Genomic DNA, 27125 nt, shown 5'->3' on the forward strand with positions numbered 1-27125 from the left:
GGTCTCTTTCTCTCTCAGTCAGTGACGAGGTGAAGCTGAGAGCAGCGCAAAGGATTCTGGGTAAGGCTACACTCGCGCAGGGCAGATCGTGTGGATGGTGTGGGTTTGACTCGGGTGAATTTGAGACGTGTTATTTTTAATGATCTGCCTCTAAATCCCACAGCAGCAGTTATTCCGGTACTGGATTAATCCGGTTGCGTGCGCGCGATGAGCGGAAGTGAATTGTCTCTGCAGGCTCTGTCCTGGCGGAAGCTCTATCTGAGCCGGGCGAAGCTCAAAGCCACGAGCCGCACTTCGGCTCTGCTGTCCGGCTTCGCCATGGTGAGTATCCCCGCTACCTCCAGGAGCCCCGCACACACACACACACACCTAAATATCTGCACTCAACATATATATTTTTATTATTATTATTATTATTATTTTGCTTATGGTCTGTTTGTGGCCAATAAAGATAAACACCATATGGTTATGATCTGATAACTAAACCTGTCTATAATCCAAGTCTCTGTCTCAAATAGCTAAAAACAACAACAACCATACAGTTGCTGGTCAGTTTATTAGGAATACCTACTGTACATGCATGCTTATTTGCTTCTGCAGTGAGTGAGTCCAGGCTTCATGTTCCAGCAGCGCAATGCAAACATCATGCAAATATTGTACAGATCAGTTAATCGCACAACGAATCTGACCCCAGTGACAGCATAAAAATACGTCGATATAAATAAAAGAAAGGCTTTGTAAGTACATTGGTCCAATTTCTCAGTCTGTATGTCTGTCCAGCCTGATTACGTCACAGCATCACATAAAACTGGCTGGACAGAATTTAATGAAACTTTTGCAGTCCTGAAGTTTAACCTGCACCATGAAATAAATAAAAGCGATGTTATGAACAGTTATGTGCGGGATTTAATAATCTACTTTAAAATAAGCTACTAGATAGATATTACAGTAATTGGAATAACTAAACTGGATGTTTTTACGTTAAGTAAAAGTTTATATTTTCACTACTGAAATAACGACGCTGGTGGTATAAGTGAATTTTAAGACGCTGGGCAAAACTTAATCTAATATCACTAAATTTATAATCATCACTTAATTTAAAATATATCATCTAATATTAAATAATAATATCACTGATTACATTAAAGCCGATCAGCTTATTTTTAGCTTTAACCTTTTAACTATTTCTGCAACCACATGCTCTTTTCCCGTCAGCAACGCACTTATAACACGTAGGTTGCATATTTCAAAAAAAGGTCACCTCTGGTTTTCTCTCTCTCTCACACACACACAGTTTACACCAAAAAATCTGAATACAATCATGTGTGGATGAAGTTGTGTAAATGAAATTGTCTTGTTGATGCAAGAACTCAGCGGAAAATGACCACAAGCTGACCGTAAAGCAGTGGTAAGTTTAGTAGTTACTTTTTACACCCATGATAAACAGAAAAGCACCTCGGGTGAGTTGGCTAAAACATCAGAAGACTACGTCGGGTTTGATGTCCATGGTCAGCCAGCAACAATGATCAGAGGCTCACTCGAACCTGCAACCTGGTCATTTTTCTCCTCTTCGATCTTTAAAGTCTTGACCTAATCCCACCATCCAGTCATCATTACACAATCAGCCAAAAGATTCCTCTTAAGCTGCTTCTTGTGCAACACTATCATGGCATGGTGTAACACACTCAGAGAAAAGCATTATCTGCCCACTTCTGCATGCATGAGCTAAAGCACTGCTGTAATTGATTTCCATGAGAGCACGGACATTTTAGCTGAACTTTGCTTTTTTTGGATTTTCCATTCAATTGAGCAAAAAACTTTTATCTTGCACTATTCAGAAAACCAGTCTGATCTTGCTGCAATTTGCAGGCAGTTTTGGCAGAATTTATGAATCCATGAACCCAGCCTGTTTTAGGAACCGGTCAATAATTTATATATATATTTTTATTTGATGAACTTTGATGGACTTGTATATTTCCTTGTATTTGTACAAACAAAAATCTTCAATCAGTTATTAGTGAATCTTCATTTGCATGCTGCTGGGCTGTAAGTGAATGTGAAAGGACTTTGGCTGCTCTGTCATACTGAGCTCTCAGTTCAGGTGTTTTACACGCCCTCACCTCGGACTGCTTCAAATACGTTTGCTCTAACCACCTGCGTTTGTCTCATGGTGGCGTTTCACAATACGCCTTGTAATTATCGCCACCCACGGTTTCGAAGGAAATGAGACAAACTGGTTTTAAACTTCCTGCATGGAAAATAAACATATATCGATCTGTCCAGTCATCTTTGAAGGTTCAGTTTTTAGTCATAGTTTATAGTCATAGTCTACGTTCCTTTTCTTGGAGTGAGCCAGGCTGTGTCGTGCTTTCGTTTCTGTTTTTTCCGCTCTCTGTCTACACATGGTAAACTATTGCACTGATTGGCCCTGTTGAGTGATGTGTGTAGCTACGCCCATCTCGAGGTAAAAAGCACTAGATTAGTGGTATATTAATTATTCTCATTTATCAGTGGTGCAGCATTTGAAAGCATTGTCTAATAGTGAAAGCACTTTATAGATGCAGTTTCCCAGGATTAGGTTGTCTATTTCCAGCACCGCATCAAGAAGCACAAGTCATCAGTTAAACCGAGTTCGTGAACGTGACAATGAGTTCATTGTACTTCAGTCACCACATCTCCAACAGAGTCCAACAGAGCACCTTTGTGATGTGGTCAAAGAGGAGATTAACAACTGCTGAGAAAATTTACAGCATTTCTGTTATAAAAAAATAAAATCATATCGGCACCTTGTGAAATCCATGCCAGGAAGAATCGAGGATAATCTGAGAGAACAAGCTGAAGTTATCTGGGCATTTTAATCTTATTTAAAACACTTCTGTTTTTCATTTTTGTCTCTAAAGCCTTTGGTCATGTTAAGGGCAGCGAGCCAAGAGGATCGATTCAGTGAACGGACTTGATGTGTTTTTATTATTCTTGCTGGGCAGAGTGCCCATTTCTTCTTGATAAAAGTTTCATTTAGTATACAGTACATTACATTTTATGAATGAAACATCTAAAGGATTTAGTTGTCCTACATTTAAGGCAACAATCATTCCTCATCTGGTGCCATGGAGTGTTTTTAAGCTGACTGAAAGGCTGAGCATCGTGCGGAGGTTGGACATAAGGAGAGTCTTAGACAACTTAAAAATGACTGATTTAAAGTTTATTGTGTCTCATTTGTTTTGGCATAGATTTAATGTTTGATTGTCTTTTCAAGACGGCATGTAAATAGTTTACAAGAGCAGTGTTTGTTAAATTTATGTACAGTAAAATGACCTATAAAAGTAAATGGAAAAAAAAAGTTAATTCCAACATATTCTATTTCTTATGTCTGTATATTTTAGTTTTATACACACACTTCAGGGTCCGGGTTCGAATCCCGGGGTCAGTGTGCGTGGAGTTTGCATGTTCTCCCCCGTGCTTGGTGGGTTTCCTCCAGGCACTCCGGTTCCCTCCCACAGTCCAAAGACATGCAGATTAGGTTAACTGGCATTCCCAAATTGTCTGTAGTGTGTGTGTGGATGAATATACACATTGTCCACTTTATTAGGGATACCTGTATACAGTTGTTATGTATATACAGCAGTGCTAGAGTTGGGAATCATATGTAGACTGTTGGTTCAATTCAGTTTGTGGACATTGTGATATTCGATTTGATTTGGTTCAATACCATTAAGAGCTCTCACAGGCTTTGAAGCATTAAAAAGTCCTAAGAGCATCAAATAAACATTGATGGGTAGTGTAACTTACATTTTATTTCAGAGCACAAGCAGTGGCTATATTAAATTTGTAAAGGTCCAGTTACGTACAATCCAATGTTTAGAGATCCACACAAGCAGTAGCGCCATAGTGGATGGAACTAAGGAAGATGTCTGTTTTAATTTTATGCAAAAAGAGTTTCAAGAACAGATGTATTGTCAAGTGCATTTGCAAAACCCATCATGCACCATGATGAAACTGGCTCTCATGGAGATCATCGCAGGAAAGCAAGACCAAAACTTACCTCTGCTGCAAAAGAGAAGATCATTTAGAGTTACCAGCCTCAGAAATCACCAACTAACAAACAACACCACAGAATAGAGCCATTGTGAAGGCTTTACAGAGGATAAGTAGCAGATACATGGAATCAGGAATTGGAAGGTGTGTCCAAAACCTTTGGCTGGTAGTGTGTGGAATTGATCTGCTACAAAACTAATTTTATGTTTAGTAACCTCGAGGCAGTTTCTTTAATTTATTGATCCTGCTACAGTTTTTTTTCCCCAATTATACTATTCATTTAGCAAAACCTTGCCATGCTTTTAAACCCTGTGTGTGTGTGTGTGTGTGTGTGTGTGTGTGTGTGTGTGTGTGTGCAGGTCGCAATGGTGGAGGTTCAACTGGATACGAGTCACGATTACCCCCCTGGTCTGTTGATCGCGTTCAGTGCATGCACCACCGTGTTGGTTGCGGTTCACCTCTTTGCTCTGATGATCAGCACCTGCATCTTGCCCAACATCGAGGCCGTGAGCAACGTACACAACCTGAACTCGGTGCGTGAATCTCCACATGAACGCATGCACCGACACGTCGAGCTGGCCTGGGCCTTCTCCACCGTCATCGGCACGCTCCTCTTTCTTGCCGAAGTCGTCCTCCTCTGCTGGGTCAAGTTTCTACCAATCAGGCCCAAGAATCAGAAAAACGGCACGATCTCGGCCGGGGTGGCCGCCGCTATCACCTCCACTTCCATCATGGTGCCGTTTGGCCTCATTTTCATCGTGTTTGCAGTCCATTTTTACCGCTCGCTCGTCAGTCACAAAACCGACCGTCAGTTCCGGGAGCTGGAGGAGCTGGAGGATCTTACACGGCTTCAGAATGAGCTGGACCAAAGAGGAGAAACGTCAGCCCTGCACTCTCCGACCACCCAGTAGAGGGACGTCTTGACCATCCTGAGTCTGCTTTGTATGTCTATGTATTTGCTTCTGCATGTGGATTTAAAGGTATTGATGAAATCTAAAATGCAGCTATTTTATTTCATCGTGTATGCATTTCATCATACCTGCTTTTTTTTTTTTTTTTAGATTGAGAAGGCTACTTTTTACGAAAGACTCTGTAAATCCTGTTTCTAACACTGTGTCTGGTATTAAATGTGACAGTATATCACAAAAAGACATCAAGGTTATACTTTAACAAGCTCATTAAGCTTTAAGCGAGGAGCTTGATGTTCAAGAATTCACCAGCTTGACATTTGCCATAATATGAGTTTTATATTTTTTACAGCTCTGACACGAAGCCGGGGTGTTCAGAGGTATCAGACCCGCAACTTTCTTGAGTATCTATCTTGCACGGTAAACTGTATTTAATGTCAGTGCACTTCCTTCTTACCTGAAGGTGTATGTGTGTGTATGTACAGTATAAAGACACATGCTTTCTTTGTTCTGTGACCTTTTGTAATATAAAGAACATTACTGTTACCCTAACTTTCCACTCCCAAAAAAAAGAAAGGTCCAAAGGTCGTTTTATATTCACAGCTGAGGATCCTCAGTTCGCTGGAACCCATTGGTTTCTGTGAGCGGTTGATGATAACCAGGGCACGTGAGGGGAAAGTTGGACTTGGGACATTCCTAATACTTCTTTTTTTCCCCTCACTGTGAAACATTTAACCGTTTTCTTCTGATCTCAGTCTGAATTAAGATGCAGCACGGTTAAAGTGTGAAGTTAAGCAAGGTTTAAATGAGTGTGTGTAATTACTGGTACTTCTGTGTCACTTCTGAGTCGCATCTAATTCAAGTGTTTTGTCTCAATTGTTCTGTGAATCAGTAATGGCTTGTTTTGTCTGAAAATATAACATAACTTACGATGGTCCAGTGTAGAAGCCATGAATTCACAAAAAAAAAAAAAAAAAAACAGGTCTATTTAATCAGCAACGTCTGATATCAACTAACATACTGTATATGTGAGCTGCACCACATACACACAAGGCAAGCTGAATAATAAGGCTGAAGGATGTACATCATCTCTGGAACCATTTTATGTATAAATGAAAACTGTATTTTAATTTTAAACTGCTGTGATTTCATTTTTTTTAATAGTTCATTTTTTTATTTATTTTAATAGCTCTCTGATTGCAATTATTTTTTACTGATGCCCTCAGTATTCTGTAATTACAAAGTGCATTTAAGTCAAACCAGATCTTGTGATTTGAGATTTCTCATAAAACCGACTTCTATTTACAGAAGACTTTAAGCTATATACTGTAGGTACGACGATAATGATGATAAGACTTTTTACTGTAGCTGCAGTAAAACATTTAAACAGTGCAATTGTTTTTTAAAAAGTCCGCACGTACATGAATGACGATCTGAGGCTCTGGTGCCTCGGACACCGCTGCAGTCATTAATTTTAATGACCTTTTAATGGTTTAGCGAGAAAAACACCTGATCCTTAAAATTCAACAAATAACTTGGGGTAAACTTGCGACAGGGACACATCTGTCTGGGAATTGTATGCGCAATCATTCGCTATCACCACCTGCAGAACTCAAGAGCTGCGAGTTATTGCCAGATCCCTGTACTGCCCTCACTCCAAGCCATTTCCATATGTTAAAGGAGTTCCTGGGAGGCCAGCGTTTCAGGCGTCAAGCAGACAGTCTGATCATTGCTCCGCCATCCTGGGAAATCTTTTTACCTTGATGGGATCCGAGCACTCATAAAACACTGGGATAAGTGCGTTAGTGTTTACTCTCATAAAAAACAAAAGTCCCGGTTTGATTCGAACGCCCCAGTCAGTGCCAAAATATGACTATTACACATGTGCTGATGATAAATTCCCCTATGACAATGTTGTTAGTGCATGGAAGGAGTCAAATAATTCATGATACATGGAATTTTTTTTTTTCTTAAATTTCTTCCACATTTAGCAATGTGGAATTTAGGTTTAAATTTATGTGACAGTTTTGGTTTTAAAAAGAAAAAAAAAGGGTTTAAGGGATATTGTATAAAAAAAATCTTGGCCTTTTCACCAGGGTTTATGATGTTGTATTTCTTTAAAAAATGACATTACAAAAACCTTAGTAGGAATACCAGTGGTGTGTCTTTTATTAAGGTGATAAAAGCAGAAACAATCCCAAAGTCTAAAGTTGCATTTCCAGGTCTGACTGTTGTTTCTGTACAGTCTCTGAACTGAGCCACGCTTTGGAGTGCTGTATCTGCCTAAACCTTTACATCGTTGTACTAATGTGCCATATACATTCACACTTTCAACCTGTAGTGCTGAAGTCTAATTCAGCTTAAAAAAACTGTACTGTAATATTTTATCTGTTAGTGATCTGGACTTTTCAGTCCTATTTAAAACACTTCCCTTTTAAGGGCAGGGAGCCAAGAGGATCGATTTCACAAACTGACTTGCTGTGTTTTTTTTTTTTTATTATTCTTTCTGAACAGACGGTCGACATGCTCTTAGTAATGAAAGTTTAATTTAATATACATTACATTACATTTTATGAATAAAACATCTGGAGGATTTATTCGTCCTTAATTTAAGGCTACAATCATTCCTCATCTGGTGCCATGGAGTGTTTTTAACTGTAAGCTAACTTTAACCAAAGCTGTGTTGAAAACATATCAGTGTGAAGGTTGAAGAGAGGTTAAGGAGAGTCTTGGACGACTGGTTGATTTAAACAAATTTGCGTCTCATTTCTTTTGATGTGAAACTACTAGTCCAGTGCCATGGGCTTGACCTTTTGTGATTGTTTTTGCTTTTGTTTTAAGACACAGTGTGTACATGGTTTACAAGAGCAGAGTTGGTAGTAAATTTATGTACAGTTCAATGACCTGTAAAAGTCTAAATGAAATAAAAACTAATATTCCTACACGTGCATCACTGAGTACTCATTTTATATCACCGTTTATTTTAGTTTGATATACAGCCTCCAGGCATCTATGACCCTGTACACAGGATACGCATGAATGAATGAATGAATGAATGAATACACACTGTCCACTTTGTGCACATTAATGCAGTTATCTAATCAGCCAATCATGTTGCAGCTGTGCCATACAGTAGCTGTGAATCATATGTAGACTGTTGTTTCAATTCAATTTAGCTTTTGGCCTTTGGATAGTTTTGATATTTGATTGGATTTGGTTCAATACCATAAATGCTGTCTGATTTGTCTCAAGCAGTTAGATTTCTTACAGGCTTTGAATTGTTAAAAAACTGCTTAAGACATAATCACACAAAACACGAGTATTTGTGGAACATGCCAGAGTTTTCATTTTGCTTTAAAAGATGTAATATATTTTAAGGAATTTGTCAATTTTAGACAATTCGTTATCTCGTCAACTCTTAATACAATTTAAAAAAATCAATTCTAAATCGAAAACTGATTCAATTAATTAAAGCAACCAAATAAAGCTTGATTAAAGTCGCTCACTCATCATATATACCGCTTTATCCTGTATAGGCAACAGTGCTAACCATTAGTGCACACAGCTTGATTAAACTGCATAATGAACATCAAATCACACATTTCTAAGCAAAGTTTGATTCCTGTATGCATAAGGTTTGCACATTCTCATTGTTCTCAATCTGATCGAGCACCCATGGATTGTGCCTGGCATGTTATGTCTGATAACTCAATGTATACTTATTTTATATTCATGGAGCTATGAACGCATCATATCTGTGATTTCCTGTGCTTGCATTAACCAAAATCATGTTATATTAAAATTGTTACCATGTATTAAAAATTAGTGAAATAATTCTTTAACAAATGCATGAAAGTACTACTATATATAAAAAAGCATGTGCTAGTTTTCCTTAGACCTGATTGGGTGGAATTTACACAGACAGACAGACAGCATGTCAGGATTCACCAGATGATTTTTTTAATCCTCTTTGCTGGCACAGAATCGTTTGTATCCCTCCATCAGTACTGACTGGACATCCTGCAGCTCTACCTACAGAGCAGATAGGAGAAGAGAGGGATGAACTTAATGATGGGATTGAGTGAAATACTATCACAATCCTGTAGATTAAGGTTGATTAATATGTTAAGACATATGACTTATCAAAAGTACATTTTTTTTAAATAATAATAATTATAATAATTATTATTATTATTATAAACCCTTAAAACTCAAGGAGGAAAGAAAAAGAAAAGATGAAGAAATTTAAAAAAATAAGAAGAAGAAAGGAGCAAAAGAAACTAAATTACCAAGGAAAATAATGATGGAAAAAAGAAAAAAGTAAGAAGGGAAGGATGAATTAAAACGAAATGAAAGAAAGAAGGATAAAGAAGAAAGGAGGAAAACCTAAAAAACCCATAAAGCTCGAAGGGCACAGATACATGCCGGGAACAGAGGTTAATTATGATAAATAAATATATATATATAGGAAATAATAAGATGATGTACATATATGAATCATCTTTAATTTACATTTGAACAAAAAGTGTCATGTCAATCAAACGCTTCCTGTAATTGCTGTCCAGCTTTTTGCATGTCTCCACTGGTATTTTTGCCCATTCATCTTTAGTGATGAGCTCTAACTCTTTCAGGTTGGAGGGTCACCCTGCCATCACCCTGATCTTTAGCTCCCTCCACAGATTCTCAATTGGATTTACGTCAGGAATTCTGGCTGGACCGCTGCAAAATGTTAATGTTTTTGTCGATAACCATTTCTTCACCATTTTTGCTGTGTGTTTTGGGTCGTTGTCGTGCTAAAATGTCCACTAGACCAAGTTTCTCTGCAGACCAGCCTGATGTTTTTGTTGAGAATATTAATGTATTGCACATTTTTCATGGTGCCATTTACTGTGATTAGGTTCCCTGCTCCACCGGCTGAAAAACAACCCAAAACATTAAGTTCCCACCATCCCATGTTTAACAGTGATGTTGAAGGGTTCTCCTTTTTGATAACAAATGAAGGCTACATCTTTGTGGCCAAACAATTACATTTTTGTTTCATCTGAACATAAAACAGAAAACCAGAAGTCTTCTTCTTCATTCAGAGGAGCATTTGCAAAAGCATTTAAAGCAAATTTTCTCCATAAGAAATAATGGAAACTCAGATGATTCATTCCATAAACCAAAAATATTCATATAAAAATAATTTACACAAAATTAAAAGGAAAAATTAAAAAAATTAACTTGCCTTTATCTTTGAAAAGAATTATGGCTAAAGTAAGACGAGAGAAGAGAGGAGAAGGAAGGGGCTACTTCGAAAAACGATTTTTACACACACACACACACACACACACTAATGGAATCAGGAAACTGATTAACTAAAAAAAACTCTTTACTGACACTTGCTTTTCTGAGATTATCCTCATAATCCCGCAGCGTGAGAGTGAGAATAACCATTGGGACAGTTTTGAAAATGTGATGCTCGGCAGACAAAGCGCATGCATACCACTTGTATGTCAAGACCCGTTCTTTTATTTATTTATTTATTTTAATATTATATTATTATTTTTTATTTTATGTTAATATTTATTTATTTTTAAATGTATTACTTTTTTTCACTCGCAATCCAAGGTTCCACTGTGGTGTGTTAACAGGAAGGCTTCAGACTTCAAACTGTTTATTTGGGGTCAGGCAAAACAAAGATTTTCATTACTTTTATAAAGGGTAAATTTAACCACTACCAGAATATGGGAATGAAGTTGCAAAAATGTAGAACTCTTAAAATTTGTATATTATTATTATTTTTTGGTCATAGAAACAAAAACAAAAAACCCCAGAAAAACATGTGATCACGGGTATCTTTGCGATTTCTTTGCCCATGTGCCCCGGTTTCTAGTTTTTTGCTCAATCATGTTTGGCAAATTGTTTTTTTCTGCTGAAAAAAAGGATATTACACTCTATACTGAACCAACCCGAGCCATACTGTATATATGTCTTTAAAAAAAACAGCTAAACAAATAATGGCTAAAATGCTCTGAGCTTTACGGGCTATTAAAGTTTAAGGTTGAAGGTGTTGTATTACCAGGGGGATGGTGTACAGCGGGGGTGTGCGTGCATGCTTCGTGTTGTAATCACACACCGTCCCGCACCTCGGCACATCGTCCACCCAGAAGCCCTCGTAAAGCTGTCCCTGGTCGGTGTAGAAGAATCGTCCGTGTCCATGTTTCTTTCCTTCCTTCCAGCTGCCCTCATACCTGTTCTCATTCACTAACACACATGCAGAGGTTTCATGTTTATTTGTTCCTGATTCATTGTATATTTTGGTATTAATCAGGAGGCACGCTGTGGCTTTAAATGAAACATTTCCCATAGTGTACAGTATTTTATGTCTTTGCCATTTGCAACCTTTTACACCTTTCTCCCATGGTCCCCTAAATTGCTCATGATGTCATCATGGCTGTTACAGCAGCTGACCAATCAGCAGCTTTGTTTAATGCCACTCTGAGTGGAAGTAAACTAAATTACATACTATCTTTTTCTTTCTTCTTTTAATCATTTCGAACTTATTAGCCATGCCTTGGGTCTGTGTGCATGTGTGCTTGGTGGGTTTCCTCCGGATATTCCGGTTTCCTCCCACAGTTTAAAGACATGTAGATTAGTCCAATTGGCGGTCCCAAATTTCCCTTAGCGTGTGTGTGTGAGTGTGTGTATGTGCAGGTTGTGCATTCTTCCAGGGTGTAGCCCACCTCATGACCAAAGTCTCCTGGGATACGCTTCAGGCCCCCCACGTCCCTGCATACAGGATAAAGCGGCATAGATGATGAGTGAGTGAGTGAGTGAGTGAGTACGTTCAAAGCGCTCTGTGAAAATGCCATACCGAGCCACAGCACACCCTGGCCATGGGGTTTATCCTTCAGCCACTCTCCCTCATACACATCTCCATTCTCGTAATTCATCCTCCCCCATCCGCTCCTCTCGTTCGCCACCCACTCTCCCTCATATCGCGATGACGAGCTGTAGAAACGTGTCCCAAACCCCTGCACACAAAAACACACACACAAAAGTTAAAAGGTTAAAAGTTCCCTCTACCTTGTTCTGAGATGCATAAAAATCAACCAGTGTTTGGTTAGGTTGCCCTCAATCATTACTGTATATTCCTCCTATTACACCTAGTAAAACACCCTGTGGAGGAACCACTGGAGTACGGAGTGACACCCACCTCTTTCTTACCATTTTTCCATGTTCCTGAATAAACTTTTACATATTCTTTAGTTGAGGGCTGCAGTTTGCTGAGCGTCCCGTAGCCATCACGCATATTCTGTTTCCAATCGCCTTCATACACAGCTCCGGCTCTCTTCCACACTTGTTTTCCATCCCCTGTTTACAAGCCACAGAGTTAGAGCCATCTGTCTAGATATCTCTGTATATATATATATATATATATATAAAAGTATAAGATTATAGATATATTTTTTGCCCCAACACATCAAAGGAATAAATTTAAAACAAATATATGAAAAACAATTAAAAAATAAGAATAATTCTGTCCATTTTAAAAGGTATTTAAACAAATTAACAATCATAAATATTGAATTTTTTTTTAACATTTCAAATGCAAAAACATTGCAATCAATGATTGCTTGAAGACTAGAACCCATGACCAAACGTTTGACTGCTTTAAGACTAGAACCCATAACCAAATGTTTGACAGATGGTATGGTATACTTTGCCACTCTTTTCCTTTTCCATGTTATTTTCGTCCAATCGAATGCTAAGTTGCTTTGCCAGGCCTTTACTGCAGCTGCCTTCAGTTGCTTGTGAGTTGCTTCTTTTACAAGTGAAAAGAATGAACAGTTGAGATGAGGTCTGATGACTTAGTTTTGGACCATCTGACTAAATCTGAGTGGAGAGTATAAGCCTAACCACTACAGATTTCACCCTGCTACTTTTATCAGCAGTCACATGATCAATAAACACCAGTGATGCAGTTCCTGTGGCAGCCACGCATGCCTGTGCCATAACACTGCCTTCAACACCGTTTGACAGATGACATGGTATGCTTTGAATCACAAGCCCTCTCTTTTCCTTCTCCATATTATTTACCTCCAATTATTCAGGCACAAGTTACCCTTGTATCAATACTGGGGAGAAAAAAAAATCTTATTTGAACTTGTTTCACCAGTCAAGTACATATTAAGGTAAAATCTCTGTATTTAGAATTTATGAAAGTGTCTTTGAATTGTAAACCTTGAGAATGATACAACTACCTCCTCCTCTGTAAACCTTGTTCATGACTTGGCTAGGTTTTGTTAAAGGGTTTTCCTTCAACGAAGAAAGAATTCTAAGATCATTCACTTTAATAGTTTTCTGTAGTCTCCGAAACATTTTGGTGCTACTGAAAATATACCAAATTGTTTTTTTTCTCCTTTTCTGAAGCTCATTTTAAGCATAATGATGGCCTCCTTTACTTACATCAGCACCTCTTCTGAGGGCATATTAAGAATCCCTACAGCAACCAAACACAAATTCAACACTTGTAATCAATGCTGGACACTTTATCTCCTTAATTTGTCATTGAAAAACTAAGACAAATGCCACAACTGGCAATTAAACTGCTTATTTATTTATTTGTTTAATTTTAATTTCATATATTATATAAAAAATATGTATATTTTTGTTGTTGTTGTTGTTTAACCTCTTGAAAGCCTCGACTATAATCACATTTTGAGTGATTCATTTTAAATCCACTTTGGTGGTATATAGAGTCAGAAATATAAAATTTGTGTTCTTGTACCAATACATATGGACCAGACTCTATCTATCTATCTATCTATCTATCTACAGTACTTAAGCATTTATTACAGATAGTGTTAAAGATAAGAAATGTATGCAAAGTGTGTAGAAAAACAGTCTTTTCTATCTCAGCTATAACATTATGACCACCCGCCTAATATTGAGTAGGTTCCCCTTTTGCCACCAAAACAGCAATGTGCTGTATGTGACACCTTTCTATGAAAACCAGTATTAACCTTTTCAGCAAGCTGTGTTACAGTAGCTCTTTTATTGGATCCTTCGCTCACAGACATATCAGGCATCAATGAGCCTTGGCCCTGTCACCGGTTCACTGGTTCTCCTTCCTTGGAGCACTGCAGTTAGGATCATCCCACAAGAGCAGCAGTTTTGGAGTTACTCAAATTGCTGAAAAGGTAAATGCTGGACAGAAAGGTGTGAGAACACTGTGCATCGCTGTTTTGATGTCAAAAGCAGTATCATGGGCAGCTGTGGCTCAAACAGTTTCTGGGTTATGATCAGAAGGTCTGGGGTTTGAGTTGCCACTGTTGAGCCCTTGGACAAGGCTTTTAACCGTATCTGCTCCAGGGGTCGCTGACCCTGAGCTCTGACCCCAGCTTCTTTACTGGGAAATTTGGGGAAAAAGTAGTAATAATTTAACTGTGCTGTAAGATACATGTGACAAATAATTAACTTTTTTATTCATTATATTGGACAGGTGGTCATAATGTTCTGGCTGATTGTTCTATCTATCTATCTATCTATCTATCTATCTACACTATATGGACAAAAGTATTCAGCCAAACCTGTGTTTCTTGGTGTTTCAATCAGGCCTCTTATCCCCAGTGAAGGACAAACTTAAAGCTTCATCTTGACAAGACATCTTGGACAATGCTATGCTTCCAACTTTGTGGAAACAATGTAGCAAACACTTTTCTATTCTATCATGACTGTGTCCCAGTGCGCAAAGCAAGGACTTTAAAGACATTCTTTGATGAGTTTTCTGTGGAAGACCTTGACTGGCCCAAACACACAGTCCAGACTTCAACCCCATCGAGCACCTGTGGAATGAACTGGAACGAGATTGCTTCTTGTCCAACATCAGTGTCTGATCTCATGAGTGCACTACAGAATGAATGGGCACGAATGAATAAACAGCCTTCCAAGAAGAGTGGATGCTGTTATAGTTGCAAAAGCCTATTTGTAGGTTTGGCCAAATACACTGTCTATTTGTCCATATAGTGTATCTACCATATTCAGTATATGCAGCTAAGATAAGATAATCTCAATACATTATTTTTTATTTATCCAAACAATAGTGGACCGAACAAAAAACTACTACTACTACTACTACAAAAAAAAAAAAAGCAAACTTGCTTCACGTTGTCGTAATAAGGGGGGAGCAGTGCGTTACCGTGTCTCATGTTCTCGAGCCACTCTCCGGTGTACTGATCCCCGTTCGTGCTGTAGATGGTGTGGCGGAAACCCTCCTTCTGAGCCTTTTTATCCGCTGCTTTTACAAGAGGCTCAGTTTTACGAGGTTTCTTCATGAAAGGCATTACTCCACTTACACGGTGAGTTTTTAAAACGGAGAAAAACTAAATGTCTAAAGTGTTAAACCGGTGAAGTCAAGCTGTTCATGAAACCTGTTTAATTTGTGTCCTGTAACCATAGCAACAACGCAAACGCTTAAAAGCGGAAGTGCTCGGCAAACACATCGACACATGGTAACTTGTATTACACAGGCATAATTTTTTTTCTCTCCTACGTTTTCTCTAAAGTATGTGTTGTAAGTATGTTAATTATTTTTTTGGGATTGTAATTAAAAACTTCTAGATCTGCATCTAAAAAAATTCCACTGACAGATGTTACTCTCCAGGTCTCTCATTTTTATTTTCATCTGGAACAACAGGATTATTACCTGCAAAAACTAACCTTTTTTAAATTGGTTTAACAGTAACATCTCCACACACACAAACCTGAGGCGAATTTTTTTTTTATATGCATAATGTTTAATATCCTGCTTAACCTGGTTATTAACCATAACCATAGTGTATGGTTAAAATACACTGTCGTTCGTTTTTTTTCCTCATCTAATATTATTGTATTTAATATGCAGCTATATTTTATTTGATGTTTATTTTAAATTAGCGTTTCCCTGTGACTAAAGGGGGGGGGGGGAATCAAAATCAGTATATATATATTTTAGAGAACGACCGAATATAGTGCGCATGCGCGCTGCAATTTTAACCGGGTTGGTCAGACGCATGCGTGAAAGCTGGTACGCATGCGCAGTGACGGCTGTCGACAAAGGGGAGAAAGCAGGTGAGCATGGCAGTGGTTACAATGTCACTGGAGAGATGTCGGAGTGAATGGGAAGAAATAGAGAAAGAATATCAACAGCTGCAGGTTTGGACGTTGGCTAATTATCTCTCAGATTTGTGCAATTGTAATAAGAGGTAATAACGGAGCGGGTAAACTTTTAAAAATGGCATTTGTTAAACCTTTTTCTGCAGACTTGGCGTTCCAGTGATGAGAGCTAGCAGAGTTGCTAACATGACTGTGAACACTGATTTCACTTAGAAAAGCATGCTTTTAAGTTTAGCTCATGTTTTGTTTTAGTGTTTTTATGATCATTCTTGTTTTCATTCTTTGAGAGTGATTTAAAATGTCCTTGAGAAGAGAGAGGATGAGGTGAGAGTGATAAATAGCAGTTACATGATGTTTATTTTTATTATAACAGCTGTGTAATTGGAGGTCATTAATGCTTTGTCTGATTGTGTGATTTAATCAGATAGAAATTATAGAGTTAAGGAAGTCACTTGTCCTTTATAATAATTGAATCTAACATGATGGTGTAATATGATCTAGAGCTTGCCTTTTGGTTCGTGTGTGTGTCTCTCTCTCTCTCTCTCTCTCTCTGAAATAGCACTGTGTGTCCACGTATATATATATATATATATATATATATATATATATATATATATATATATATATATAATTATGATTGTCTCTTTTTATGATTATCTGATTGTATTTTTGTATTTAACAGTATTTAACAGGAAACCCTAGATAGGATATAAATCACCAGATACTATCACGATTCCATGGTGTCAATATAAATAAAAAAAAGTTTAACGATTAATTAAAGGTTGCCCGTTCTTATAGCATTAGTTCTTTCACTTAAAAAACAAGTGCAGGATTTAAACAATACAAACAAAACCTCAAATACAACATTTTTACTGAGCAGTATGTATCTGTTTTCCACCATAATTATCATTTCTGTACAAACTTAGCAAATAATTGACTCCTACTGCACGGGATGAAGATGTGTAATGAGTTCAGAGTGTACCAGCTGTAGGATAGTAAAGAAACACTGATGTTTTAACGCCTCTAAAGTCTCAAAACTTAACGTGAAAATGGGCAAGCGGACACTCGGTTTCTAATACACAAGTTTAAAAAATAATAATAAAAAATTAAAATTAGCACTCATGGTCTTTTAAAACTTGTGTATACGAAAGGGTTCAAGACTATTTTGCACACAGAGTTCGGAGAGAAGCCAGATTAGAGACTTAATTTTTAACAATGTAATGCCATAAAATATTTTGTTTTGACACTTGGTCCAGCCAAATCTGGTCACTGGTTAATCAACTGGTTCATATCAACCGGTTCTCGATAATTAATGTATCCTTTTTTTTAATTTATTTTTATTGATTTTGGAGTCAGTATGGCGATAAATGAATCAAAGTTTAGAACTGAATCGTTTCCCCCCCCACCCCCCATCTCTAATAAACTGATTGTATTTGAGGCAATTGTTTCCAGGTTTATTTGGTAATGCTGTAATTTGGGTATCAAGGATATTAATAATAATAATGTTCATATTTGTCTTTGTGGCTTTTTAGGAGACCCATAAGGTGTACCGGCAGAAGCTGGAGGAGCTCACACACCTTCAGGCGATCTGCAGCGGTGCCATATGCAAACAGAGGAAAGGCCTTAAAGAGCTCGGACATGCACTTCGTCAGTACGTTTATTCTTCATCTGTGGGACGTCTGTGCACGGCCGAGTTATTAGTTATATGATGTACGACTGCAAAGGAGAAGCAGAAATTAGGAAGTAATTTAATGTTTGCTTAAGTAGCAGAAGTGGAAGTAGTAAAAGTTAAGCATAGGACACACGCACATCTCAGAGAAACAGGACATTTCTTTAGTAGAGTGTCTACCATAATGCCCCTGAGCCTGTCGGAAGTTAAGTTAAGTCAAGTCAAGTCATGTTTTTTTTTTTTTTTTTTTTTTTTTTATATAAACATTTTTCTCTGGAAACTTTCTGTTCTTTGTTAATGTCCTTTTAGCATTCCACTAGACATACAGTACCAATCAGAAGTTACACACTTTCTAATTCAGTGCTTTTTTTTGTTTGTTTAATGATTTGTTTTCTACTTTCTAGAAAGTCCTTTTTTTTTTTTTAAATGGTGAAATAACATGTATGACATTGGGTAATTAAGTAACAACAGCCCCAACATCAGTCAGTTGTTATTTTAAGGCATGAAGGTCAGCTGTTCTGGAATTGTTTTTGCAAGAACAGTATTGTCAAGTGCATTTGCAAAACCCATGATGAAATTTCTTTTCATAAAAACCATCCCAGGAAAGCGAGACCAAAATGTACCTCTGCTGCAGATGAGAAGTATATTAGAGTTGTCAGCCTCAAAAATCAACAATTAACAAACAACACCTGAGATAAGAGCCGTTATGAAGGCGTTACAGAGCATTAGTAGCAGATACATGTCAATATCAACTGTTCAAAGGCAATTCTTGCATATTTTGAACGCCTTTAGCATTGTTTTACAACGCACTCTGGATATAGAATTTACATGAATTCACTTTTAAAAAAGACAAATGCATCATTTTGCTGTTCAATACGCTGTTCGAATTCCATCATTAAAATTTTTTTATGCTGAGCTGTAACCCATGAATGCACTGTTGTCTTCGCTTCATAGTCAGAACTGAGTCTTCGTTCTCGTAAGGCTGCTTTCAGGGGACCAAACAGATGAAGTTATGATAGCGTGAGATCAGGACTAAAGGGAGGATGCTTTACCACCTCAAAAAAAGGATTTTGCAGAGTGTTGACACTGCTAGCAGAAGTGTGCGGATGTGCATTGTCATGCAAGATCATGACGCCCTTAAATTGCAGTCCTCCACTTTTAATCTGAAGTCTAGGCTTCAGATTAAGCCTTTAATAAGCGTCTCTCTGTACCGAGCACTGTTGATTTGTTGAAACTTTTTCCTGGTAGTGTTCCAATACTGGCCCTTCTGAAACCATGACTCGTCACCAGTAATGATTCTCTTTAACAAATGTTCAACTTCTTTGGCGTATCGGTCCAATTTGTGTTTGCAGATACCCAGACGCTTCTGTTTACGTTTTTCCGTGAGTTGTTTCACCAGGTACACCCTCAGACCACAAAAAAACCCGACTCATTGCAGGCTGCTCTTCTTTCGTGCAAATCACAAGTGGGGCATTATTTTTCTCATGCCGAACTTACAAGTGAACTGATGTAATGTTCACACCTGCACAGTAGTGACTGGAGAGACAATGGCCTTGAACAGAAAGCGCTGATAAGACAGCGCGGCCGACAGAAGTTTCAATATAGCAGGAGTGCGAATAATTTTTCCCTTTCTCTCATAGGAAGAAATAAAAATCAGGAAAGACCATGAAATTAGAATATGCGTCCAAACTTTTGACTGGTTGTGGACGTACACTTTAGATTCTTGCTAATTTCTGCCCTAGCATAGGAAGATTTTGAATAAGTTTGAATCCCGATGTTGCACACCACACCATCTTTGGAGTCTCGAGAAAAAATGGCCATGCTGTCTAGGTAGGAGGTCAAATGCTCTCTCTCTCGCTGTCTCTCTCTCTCTCTCTCTCTCTCTCTCACTCTGTCTTGCTTGGTCTCTCGCTTTTTCGGGAGTCACAGTGACGCTAAAAGAGAGTTTTTGAGGTCATACACAGGAGTGCACAAAGTCTGAAACCATATGCATTTTTCTTCATGTAAAATTTGATAGTCAGCCTCAAAATGGCTTTATAGTCTTTTGGAGTCTGTTCAGAACAATCTAAAGCACTAAAGGAGGAAATCCTTTCTGTATGAGGATTCTGTCAAAATGTTTGTACACACCCTCTAACTCCATGGTCTTTCCTGATTTTTATTTCGTCCTACACTGTAAAACAATGCTAAAGGTATCTAAAATATGCAGTAATCTCCTTTCAACAATTGATATTAAGATGTATCTGCACCTTGTGCTCTATAAAGCCTTCGTAACGGCCCTAATCTGAGGTACTCTTTGTTAATTAATGATTTCTGAGGCTGGTGACTCTAAATTAACTTTTTTTTTTTTTTTTTTGGTTTTGGTCTTGCTTTGCTGGGATGGTCTTCATGTTTCATCATGGTGCTTGATGGGTTTTTGCAAATGCACTTGACAATACTGTTGTTGCAAGACTAGTTCCAGGACAGCTGAGCTTTTGAGTCTTAAAATAACATCTGACTTGTTGTTGTTGCTACTTCACTGCCTAATGCCATATGTATTATTTAATAGTTTTGAAATTTCCAGTATTGTTTTAGGATGTGGAAAATAAATAAATCATTGAACAAAAAGCACTTTGAATTAGGAGGGGTGTCCAAACTTTTGAAAGGTACTGTAGCATTCATATTAGTTATTAAAAATGTAATGAGCAATAAACAAATATTTTGTTTTCTGTTGAAGGATTTTGTATATATGTGGGGGGATTTTATTAGCTTGTTGATTTTGCTTTTTTTTTGTGTTCATAAAGCTTATGTAGATCAATTGTTTGCCTTCAGATGTTCAAAATCATGTGACGACAAAGAGTCTCTGGCCATAAATGACCTGCAGGCGCAGATTAAAGAGAAGCAGCATGTCTTCTTCGACATGGAAGCCTACTTGCCAAAGAAGAACGGGTACATTGCTTCTTTATCTTTGTTTTTTTTTCTTTTTCTTCCTTCCTCAAAAAATGTCCTGGTTCTCCAAATAAAATTCATAAGGTGTAGCTGCTAAAGAGACATGTCTTTAGGACTTTTAGACCCATGTTCACGTCACAACTTATTGCTCATTTCTGTTTTTCCAGTTTAGTTTTTGTGTAAGGCATGATGGCGCGAATTGTGCTTAATCTATTATCACACGGATAAGTCGCGTCACAAGTGGCGACAAAGATAATATGATAATATTGGAAGAAAATTCAACAGTCATTACAACAGTCAGGGAGGAAGTGTTGGGGAGAAAAAGTAAATATTTGCAGGCATCACTTATACTTCTGTACTTCAACTCTGTTTTTCAACTTTAAATAAAACATCCTGATATTTTTGAAAGTCGGGATAAATACTACAGATTTACAAAAAAAAAAAAAAAACTTGTGTAAATAGCAGATGAGTATTTTAGTCTTTTTTTTTTTTCTTGTTTTTTTTGGGGGGGGGAGGGGGGGGGGGCTTTCATGATGTGAAAAAGACTAAACACCAATTGAAATGTAGCTCAATTCCCTGCGAGTGTGAATCCGTGTAACATTTCATAATCCAAGCACACACACTGCATCTTTTTAGTTAAATTGAGATTTTTATGGGGTGTGTATGTATCTGTGTATTGAGTGGTCCTCCTTTCACCCACCTTCATGTCGGTTTTTCTCTTATGTCCTTAACGAATGACCAACACTTGAAATCTGACCCAACCTAATGTGCTGTTTCACAGATCCAAAATAGGATTTCACATTTTTTGCTGTTCATGCAGTAAACCATATCCATCTCAAAATAGACATGCCATCAAAAATCTGATTTGATTAGCCGACTGTACGATTGATACTGCAGGATGTGATTCAGCAAATGCAGATACAGAACATTCCCGTTATGTGTTTAAACATGTCCTATGTTTTTGCCTGCTTTTATTTCGTCAACAGATTATACCTAAGTCTGGTTCTTGGGAATGTGAACGTAACGTTGCTCAGCAACCAGACAAAGTAAGAAACTCCAATCTAACTTTAAGTTCCCATTTCAATTTGTATCCCATCCTAATCCAAGTTATTAAATGTTATTAAGAATGGCTGTAGTGAAAAGTATCTTCTCTCTGTATTGTGATAGATTTGCATATAAGGATGAGTATGAGAAGTTTAAGCTGTGCATGACCATAATCCTAATGCTGGGTGCCATCACATGCCTCTTCCTGCTGAACCACCGGTAAGACATGCTTATACTAACATATGCTTATACAGTTACGGGTGAAATAAACGGTTTCAAGGGTGTGTGAAATCTCTTTTGTGTTGCAGTGTCACAGACGAAATCTTCAATTTTTTATTGGTGTGGTATTACTGTACGCTGACCATCAGGGAAAGCATTCTCATCAACAACGGCTCCAGGTGAAGCTAATAATCTCACATTTTATAAAAGGAAAACTGATAAACAGTCTGGTGCGTTATTAGGTCTGTTTACATTTGTTTTAAGTCTTTCCAAATAAACTGGTTAAACATAAACTAACATTAGGGCTGACCCTGACATACTATCGGTATACGTCCTTAAAAAAAGTTACAGAACATGATGACTTGGTCTAGCTTAGCCTAGTCTTTCCTCAATGTGCTCAAAAATGCTTGCGTTACCTGCTAAAATAAATAAAAAATGGTATGCTCTAATGTTTAATTAAGTCGCCTTTAGCTTTGATTACAGCACATGGTGCTGCGGTTGCTAATTGAAAAAAAGGAGGAAAAAATGTCATAGTTGTAATAACCTGGTCATTCAGTACACACGGGTAATCATCTGACTTCATTTTATAGCCACATAATGTTGCCGAGTCTAGACCTGACCAACTGCCTCCAGAGGCTTCTACAGAGGGCACTATGCATGATGAGTGCATTACTTTATGCACTTCCCTTCTTACCGTAACACACACGTCAGTCTGGAGTCATCAGACCATATGACCTTTTCCCATTGCATTTCCCAAGTCAAATCTTTATGCTCCCAAGCAAACTAAATCCAACAGTTGTTTAGTCCCAATACAGATAGTCCCTGATTTACGAACATTAGAGTTACGAATTTTTCGAAGATACGAACGAACTGCAGCTCAACTGTACTCCTGGTTTAGTCACGGAAGTAGCTGAAGTGTATTGTACAGAAAATAGACACTGCAGCGCACCAGATACCAATATTTACAATTATATACAATATTTTCGGCGTGTAAGTAAATGTATAAAATGTCAGGTATATTATATGTGTCAGTCCGGGATGATGATGATAGACAATGACTGTCCTGTAAAGCTGTCCTGATCGTCAATAATTAAAATGTCTGAAAATCCTCAATAAACGAGTTCACAGTACATTACAATGAAAAACAGCTCTAAGACAAAACGGCGCTGGGGTTCCCCCTCACGATTTAAAGCCTCAGAGACTGCACTGTTACATTTTACATGTGAGAGAGATTTCTTAAGGCATGATTATGGTTTTTGGCCTCATGATGGCAATGTGGGGCATGGGGACGGAGATTTAGTTAAAGTGGATTGGTATGCTTTATATTTGTGTTAAAGGCGTACAAGACTCACTTTGTCGGATTTAAAAACAAATTGGGCTTATGAATGAGCTCTGTTCCAGGAGACTGCTCATAAGTTGGGGACTACCTGTACCAACACATAAACTAACTCTTCAACTTGTATTATGGTGAAAAGTTTAGTGTTGTGTGTATATACTAAAATAACACGTATTTAAAGAATTCCAGGTATGGTAATCATTAACCTTTAAGCCTAATCGATGTCAATTGTTTTGTTTAATTAATTGTGATTTAAATTTTATGATCTGGATTGTATTTATTTATTTTTTATATTGTATTTTATTATTCATTTACTTACATTTTATTTGTACAAACAGTATCTGAGTCAGACTTGTTTGAGTAGCTGATATTAAATAACCAGGTACACTGTGGTACATCCTGTAATGTTTTAATCTTCCCATTTTATCCTGCATGTATGATGAAGTGTGTTTTATATTGTGCGTTTCAGAATTAAAGGCTGGTGGGTTTTGCATCACTACGTCTCCACGTTTCTCTCAGGTGTCATGCTTACCTGGTGAGACGCTCCTACAGTCAAAAATGTAAAACCCTTCAATCAACACATAGCAAATGTTGTGTTTCTTAAATGTGTTTATCTGCTTTAAGGCCTGAGGGAGTAATATATCAGACGTTCAGGAGTCAGTTCCTGGCCTTCTCCATTTTTCAGAGTAAGAGCTGATGCAGTGCTGAATTTTTAGTGGATTGTCTATTAAATTAAGTGTGAATAATAACTACTAAATAATGAGGATGAGATTGAACAATCGTACACTTTTCTATTCTTATGCCATCTATATGTGTGTTGCAGGTTGTGTGCAATTTCTGCAGTATTATTATCAGAGCGGGTGTCTGTATCGGCTGCGTGCTTTAGGGGAGCGGAATCAGCTGGATCTGACAGTAGGTGAGTTTTACGCATCAGTACATGTGACTGGGAAGTCACTCTATTTGAGTAAAGTGACGTCTTATTTTTCTGTCACTTTCGGATGACCAAACTGGTTGCAAACAGTGATGTAAAGAATATTTATAGTTTACATGACATCCCATTCGTCCAGCATTATACTTTCAATTTATAGTTTTGTACACTGCCTGGCCAAAAAATTTTTGATGGTTCCAATTTTTGGACTGTATCAAGCAAAGAGATTTAATCATTGAATCTAGGTTAAGAAGCCTTTAACACATTATCAAAACCAGAAAAGATAGGCTTCATTAAGATTTGACTCTGGAGCAATGCAAAAAGGTCATGTGGTCTGATGGGTCCAGATTGAGCCTATTCCAGAGTAATGGGTGCGTCAGGGTAAGATGGGAAGTGCATGAAGCGATGCAACCATCATGCATAGTGTGTACTGTTCAAGACTCTGGAGGCAGTGTTATGATTTGGTGTTGCTTCAGTTGGTCAGGGTTAGGCTCAGCAACGTTATGTAAAATGCGTGCGTGTGTGCGCCTGCCTTGGCATAGACATCAGATCCTCTGTGACCTTGTCCAGCACTAATCTTTTACTGAACATTTATTGATTGAATGAGTAAGGATTGACGTCAATGTTTGTCCAGTGCTTTTGCAGAGGTGTTTACTGATTGATTAACTGAACGATAGCTTGGGTCATTTTGAAAGGGGATCATCTTTAAAGTATTAATTACATAAAACTACAAGTCACTGTTGGAACACTACTGTCACTTTTTTTGTGTGTGTGTGTCCACCTATGTGAGAAGTGTCTTGTTTGTGTGTCACTTCCTGCATCAAAAGGAAATGCATCTGCTCCTGAAGATAGATTTTAGCCCCAAGAATGTTAGTAAGGTTAGAGGCTGATGTTTGGGAAGGAAGTCTAGTGCTCCAGTTTCTCGCAAAGGTTATCGATTGGGTGAAAATCAGGGCTCTGTGCAGGACACTCAAGTTCTTGTAGTTTAACCCTGCAATGACTTCACACAGTTGGTGTGATGGCTGGGTTTTCACGATTCTTTTTTCATTTATTTAGCCAGTGCGTATGTGTCTTTGTGTTAATTGGATGTGTCGTCTCTTTTTTGGGGGGGATGGTTTAGAGGGTTTCCAGTCATGGATGTGGAGAGGACTGACCTTCCTCTTGCCATTTCTGTTCTTTGGACATGTAAGTTTAAACACTACACTGCACTGATGCAAGATGACTTATTGTTAGTATTGATATTATAAATCTTTTGGTTAAATATCATCTTGCAGTAGAATTTCTAAATCAGAAAATGAACAGAGGAAATATCTTTAATTCCTGACTCGTGTGTTCAGGCAGAGATATTAACGTGTGTGTGTTTTAGTTTTGGCAGCTGTACAACGCAGTGACTCTGTTTAGACTTGCTGCACGGGACGACTGTAAAGAGTGGCAGGTATGTACACATTCACACACGTACATAATCCAGCACATGTCTGTATCCGGCCCTGACCTGTGATACATTTGTCTGGCGTAATCGTTGCATGCCACAGGTGTTCATGCTGGCTTTGACCTTCCTCGTGCTGTTCCTGGGGAACTTCCTGACAACGCTCAAAGTGGTCCATCAGAAGGTACAGAAGAACAACCAGAAAAAGGAGGAGCAGAAGAAAAACTGAAACTATGCTTTCTGAAGGCCACCTCTTGGTTGGTTGTCATGGCAACATCCCCTTCACTACAGAGACAGTGTGCGGACGGAGACCAAGCTGCCTCGTCTCGGTGCTCCGTGTACCGTTGGGCGTCTCTCGGCTGTGTTACGTGATGGACATTTTCAGTGATTTTTACACACAGGTCAAACATTTTAATTGTGGTCGGTGTGAATGTTTACACATCAGCTTGCCGCTGGAGACGCACATGTGATCAGCGATTCACAAAGGGACAGGGGAGGAAACAAGATTTTAAATGTGAAATTGATTAAACGATGCTGAATTAAAAGTCTTGTTTCCTGCATCTTTTTTACCTGATTGTCGGGCATTTACTCACAGGCCCTCGCTTTTAATCAGCAAACTTGATGTGACTTGTTTCCTTTTTCTTCAGCTCAGAGCAGTTGTGTTTGACAACATAGCTATTGTAACACAAAACTAACTTGGCAGTATGTTAACATTAGAAGAAATGTTAGTTAAGCTTAATCTCATCTATTACACTACTGTTATATGGCTGACCTATGTTACAAAAAAAGTTTATTTTATTTATTTTTTTGATGACCATTTGTTAATTGAGTTTATTTATTGTTTAGTTCTTATTTAATTCATTTTCAAAATTACAAAATTGTAATTTATTAAAAGGGACTTTAAGGTGGGAAAATAGCATCAACAAATAACATGGTTTGTGTGCTTATGGTCTGCGCTGGATTGGCACCCTGACTAGACCTTTGGGATGGGCTCTAGGGCTCCCATGACTGTGTACAGGATAAGCGGTGTAGAGAACAAGTGAGTGAGAGTATTGCTCCCACCTCCAAGTCCTTACCTACTACAGAGCCAAAACAATGTATATACATTTCAGGAAAATAAAATAGTATGATATTGTTATACATATACACACACATATGTATTATATATATATATATATATATATATATATATATATATATATATATACACATACATACACACACATACTCTCACCTAAAGGATTATTAGGAACACCATACTAATAAAGTGTTTGAACCCCTTTCGCCTTCAGAACTGCCTCAATTCTACGTGGCATTGATTCAACAAGGTGCTGAAAGCATTCTTTAGAAATGTTGGCCCATATTGATAGGATAGCATCTTGCAGTTGATGGAGATTTGTGGGATGCACATCCAGGGCACGAAGCTCCCGTTCCACCTCCCAAAGATGCTCTATTGGGTTGAGATCTGGTGACTGTGGGGGCCATTTTAGTACAGT

General features: G+C 38.0%; 3 protein-coding genes across 3 annotated transcripts; 2 read left to right on the plus strand and 1 right to left on the minus strand.

The window, feature by feature from the left end:
- Positions 1–77: 77 nt before the first annotated feature.
- Positions 78–5088, plus strand: orai1b (ORAI calcium release-activated calcium modulator 1b). Its single transcript, XM_053476276.1, has 2 exons — positions 78–321; positions 4395–5088. Exons 1-2 carry the CDS (start codon positions 208–210, stop codon positions 4944–4946), a joined length of 666 nt encoding a protein of 221 aa, XP_053332251.1. The 5' UTR covers positions 78–207; the 3' UTR covers positions 4947–5088.
- Positions 5089–8256: 3168 nt separating this feature from the next.
- morn3 (MORN repeat containing 3) lies at positions 8257–15368 on the minus strand. The gene is made up of 5 exons (XM_053476169.1): positions 15127–15368; positions 12142–12299; positions 11800–11959; positions 11005–11189; positions 8257–8975 (listed from the first exon to the last, which is right to left on the minus strand). The coding sequence occupies exons 1-5, from the start codon at positions 15269–15271 to the stop codon at positions 8904–8906; spliced, it is 720 nt and encodes a 239-aa protein (XP_053332144.1). The 5' UTR covers positions 15272–15368; the 3' UTR covers positions 8257–8903.
- A 664-nt stretch (positions 15369–16032) lies between these two features.
- On the plus strand, positions 16033–26358 carry tmem120b (transmembrane protein 120B). Its single transcript, XM_053515613.1, has 12 exons — positions 16033–16121; positions 17615–17733; positions 20560–20676; positions 21663–21722; positions 21844–21939; positions 22029–22118; positions 23745–23810; positions 23900–23961; positions 24099–24191; positions 25324–25388; positions 25570–25638; positions 25736–26358. Exons 1-12 carry the CDS (start codon positions 16044–16046, stop codon positions 25856–25858), a joined length of 1038 nt encoding a protein of 345 aa, XP_053371588.1. The 5' UTR covers positions 16033–16043; the 3' UTR covers positions 25859–26358.
- Positions 26359–27125: the final 767 nt, after the last annotated feature.

This window comes from Clarias gariepinus, chromosome 17 (genome assembly GCF_024256425.1).
Source record: "Clarias gariepinus isolate MV-2021 ecotype Netherlands chromosome 17, CGAR_prim_01v2, whole genome shotgun sequence".
NCBI lineage: Eukaryota > Metazoa > Chordata > Actinopteri > Siluriformes > Clariidae > Clarias > Clarias gariepinus.

Bases quoted from the DNA above. Each gene is read 5' to 3' on its own strand.
- orai1b (XM_053476276.1), top strand. From the start codon at position 208: ATGAGCGGAAGTGAATTGTCTCTGCAGGCTCTGTCCTGGCGGAAGCTC. The intron at 322-4,394 runs GTGAGTATCCCC...GTGTGTGTGCAG, and splicing joins TGCTGTCCGGCTTCGCCATG to GTCGCAATGGTGGAGGTTCA.
- morn3 (XM_053476169.1), bottom strand. From the start codon at position 15,271: ATGCCTTTCATGAAGAAACCTCGTAAAACTGAGCCTCTTGTAAAAGCA. The intron at 11,960-12,141 runs GTGGGTGTCACT...TTTTGTGTGCAG, and splicing joins GGAAAAATGGTAAGAAAGAG to GGGTTTGGGACACGTTTCTA. The intron at 8,976-11,004 runs GTAATACAACAC...TCTGCTCTGTAG, and splicing joins CGCTGTACACCATCCCCCTG to GTAGAGCTGCAGGATGTCCA.
- tmem120b (XM_053515613.1), top strand. From the start codon at position 16,044: ATGGCAGTGGTTACAATGTCACTGGAGAGATGTCGGAGTGAATGGGAA. The intron at 17,734-20,559 runs GTACGTTTATTC...GTTTGCCTTCAG, and splicing joins CTCGGACATGCACTTCGTCA to ATGTTCAAAATCATGTGACG. The intron at 23,962-24,098 runs GTAAGAGCTGAT...TGTGTGTTGCAG, and splicing joins GGCCTTCTCCATTTTTCAGA to GTTGTGTGCAATTTCTGCAG.